This window comes from Rhagoletis zephyria, unplaced genomic scaffold, assembly GCF_001687245.7.
Source record: "Rhagoletis zephyria isolate East Lansing unplaced genomic scaffold, Rhagoletis_zephyria_1.1 Rzeph_scaffold_00109, whole genome shotgun sequence".
NCBI lineage: Eukaryota > Metazoa > Arthropoda > Insecta > Diptera > Tephritidae > Rhagoletis > Rhagoletis zephyria.
This window is the reverse complement of record NW_016157193.1, coordinates 285,657-289,202: the sequence shown is the minus strand read 5'-3', so window position 1 is coordinate 289,202 and position 3,546 is coordinate 285,657. Positions and strand designations below refer to the sequence as shown.

General features: G+C 32.0%; 1 protein-coding gene across 1 annotated transcript in view; it reads left to right on the top strand.

Annotated features, from left to right (window-relative positions):
* The window catches only part of LOC108377732 (peroxidase), a 185,716-nt gene extending 183,099 nt beyond the window's left edge, over positions 1-2,617 (top strand). The window contains exon 5 of the mRNA XM_017633994.1: positions 2,189-2,617. Within this exon, the coding sequence (XP_017489483.1) occupies positions 2,189-2,309 (121 nt within the window). The 3' untranslated portion in view covers positions 2,310-2,617. The remainder of the gene's footprint in view (positions 1-2,188) is intronic.
* The last annotated feature ends 929 nt before the right edge of the window (positions 2,618-3,546 follow it).

Genomic DNA, 3,546 nt, shown 5'->3' with positions numbered 1-3,546 from the left:
AGCTACCCTACTCCTGTTCATATTGCCTTGTATAAATTTAATCATATTCTCCCAAGCTTTGTCTTAGCCTCAGCAAGGGCATCCCTGAAGGCCTTGCACGCTCCCGACCCGGGCAGGTGATTGGCATTTTTCTGTCCATTTATTATTATTATTATTGTTAATGAAGGGATTCTTCGATCTCTTCTTTAGTAAAACTTCACACTTTCAATAAAATTAATTTTTATTATAACTTTTTGATTTAAGCTAAGCAATACAGAAACTCGCTCACCTATTCGAAATTGTTTCCCTACTGAGTTATAACCGTTCAAGTGTATCAGCCATTTTCGTTGGTCGAGCTATTTCCATACAAGTTATGTTAAATGCAAGATCATGAAAAGTTACATACTACAAAATCTGAAAATGGAAGCCACACAAGTACTAAACACATTATAACTTTTTTGTTTGTGAATAAAGCCTAACCCTTTTATAGAAAGGCCAACGTCGTTTTCTGATAGCTTTAGATTTATAGTATAAAGATAAAAATCTAGGGATGGCATTTTCAAAATTAGTGAAGGTAGATATAAATTAAAACGGTTTTAAAGGCCAAAACTGTTTGATAGCCAATTATAGTCCCGAACGAGACCTTTTCGTCGACATAAAGATTTAAAAAATCGGATATCAAATAAGAAGGTTAAGCCAAAAAGCGCTCACTCAAAATTTTGTCTCGACATAAGTGGCAAACCTCCACTACCATCGCCGTTCGGAGTCGGCGTAAAACTGTAGGTCCTTTTCCTTTGTGTGACAGCATAAAGCCGCACACCACAAATCTGAGGAGAAGCTCGGCCAAACACTAACATATCGTCCTGTTTCTGCCTTAACCTCGTCTCTGCAATAGAGGTATTTTAGAGAGTGTAAGAGAAAATGCTTAATTTCTTCCCTTAGGATACAATAAACGTATTTTTTACTTAATATTTCTAGTTTCACTAACAGAAGTGAGCACCCTCATTAAGTCTTTGTTCTATTTTAAAATAGTTTGTCGCTTAAACAGTNGAAAAAATTGCCATTATTTCGTGTGTGTGCCCAAGGAATTTTGACATTTTTGATACTTCACAGCCTGTTGCCTCACTCTTTCCTCAAGAAATAATGGAACGGGCATATATTTCTGTTGCAAACCTGGGTTGCCCTGTGCTCTTTTTTCACAAAAAAATTTAGAAAACCGTAGTAGAAAGCGTAGTTAATTTATTAAGGTATGCGTACTGCCTTAAGGAAATTTGACTCAAGAAAATTTCTTAGCCATTTCTTGTACGTCATTTTATATGGAGTTTTTGCTCTTCTTGAGAGCTGCATACAGGCCTTAAGGCAGAAAAGGGACGATATGTGTAAGCGCCAAACCATTATTATTAGAAACTCTTATTTTTGAGAGCGCTAACTGAAAAATGAAGACAGATGACTAAAATGTTTCCGACATTATTTTTTTGTAACCGACAACGAAATTTTGATATGAGACTGAAAGAAAAAAACATTCATTTTATTTGACACAGTCTAATACGCATGTATGTACATATGTATATTTTTTCTTCAAAGACCTACAGTATCGGTCATATCTATAGCACGCCATTTCAAAGTGATATTGTGTGCCACTTATGTTTATTTATTTATTTTTAAGAATTTTCAATTAAAATATAGTTCTTTCTCTAACAAAACCCATATAAACCCAAGTTTAACAATTTGTAGAAAACTACAAAAAAGTGCAACAAATTTTCATCTAAATTTCAAACTTTTTTTCTTCTTAATTCTTAAAAACCTTATTCTTAAAATAAATAAATAAACAAAAGTGGCACACACTATCACTTTGAAATGGCGTGCTATAGATATGGCCGATAATGTATAATCGAAATTTTTTGCATAACAAATAATAAAGATATATAATAAATAATACTCATAAATAATACGGAGTATTTCTTAAGAGCGTGGTTAAGATTACTTTTATTAAGGGTTTTTGTTTTTTTATGGTTTTTTGGAATCAAAGCACGCTGTTATATGTAGTTAAACTGACTTATTGCAACTAAATGTTATACGATTTTATAACTTTTTTTTTTTTGCTGAGGCGTAACAAAACGCTAATACTGTGTTGCATGTTGCCGAGGCCTTAGTACGGTCGTTTTCTAATTTTTACATTATTTCCGACTAAGAGATTTATAAATTTCAGAAATCGTGTTGTGTCATGCTCAGATATTCCTAAAGTTGATGTGGCGAAATGGATTGATCAGAAACCATTGGTGCAAGCAAATAACGTTTTAAACGTAGTTCCACTCCATTATGGGAATTAATTTAAAACTTAGGCCCAGTTTTTCAGTGCCACTGTAAACTTAGATCACGCAAACTGCGTTTAAATTGAACAGGTGGCTGACATTTAATTGCCTACGATTAGTTTAAACCAGCCAACTCGCGCGTTTAAACTATGTTCAAACCAAAGCCACGCACTTAAAAACTGGCCCTTAGTATGCCAGGCTAAGTACATATACAACTTATTGGAGAAATTAATTTCCACTAGAAAAAGCGTTTTTATTAGTTACACTGTATTCATACATATATACATACATATAAATACATATATAATGGAAATATATTTTAATCTTACAACTTGTGGTAATTAAAATAAATTATTTAAAAATTTATTTCCACTACATACCCAGATGTTCTTTTTAGAATAAATACCAATTGAGCAGTTTTGCGTCTTTTTTTTCAAATATATTTTCGAAATTTACCAGAATTTTTACATAAGAAATCATACGTAGATTAATCCATTGTGTTTCGATTTGTATTATTTATTATTGCTTTAATCATAACAAATTTAGTACTTTATAGAACATTTTAAATCAGCGAAAGAAATATTAAAAAACTCAAAAACTTCTTCTGTATTCTTTATACTTAAACAAATAGTGTATGGCCTAATAACTTTGCATACATTGTAGGGCCAGGCCAGTTGCAGCTCTCAAGAAAACGGTCAAGAAAAAAAATTGGCATTATTTCGTGTGTTTCCTCAAGAAATAATGGGTATATATTTACGTTGCAAACATGGTTGCCTTGCGCTTTTAAAAAAAAAAAATTGATACAAGAAAATTTCTTAGCCATTTCTTGTACGTTAAAACTGTAATTTTGTATGCACTTTTTAAGTATATTGAATGTACTTCATTACTCAGAAATTAGCAGAACTTATAAAACTTAGCGATCTGTTGAGTTTAGATTTTGCTTTACATTTTCTTAAGTGATGTTCAATTGCAGTGGTACAAATGGTTGTGCGAAGTTATGCAAAGTATGCATAATCAGACCTTTAGGATGGCACTATTCTGCATATTGCTCACAACTCCATTATTTAAATAAATTTTACCATATTTGTGTAATTTCTTTTATATGCACTACGCATAGATTTCTTTTATGTATACAAAAACAAAGGGTGTAAAACATAATCCAGACAATCAAAATCCAGACATTCAAAATGCGGCCAGTCAAAATACAGACAAATCAAAATCCAGACAAATCAAAATACAGACAAATCAAAATACA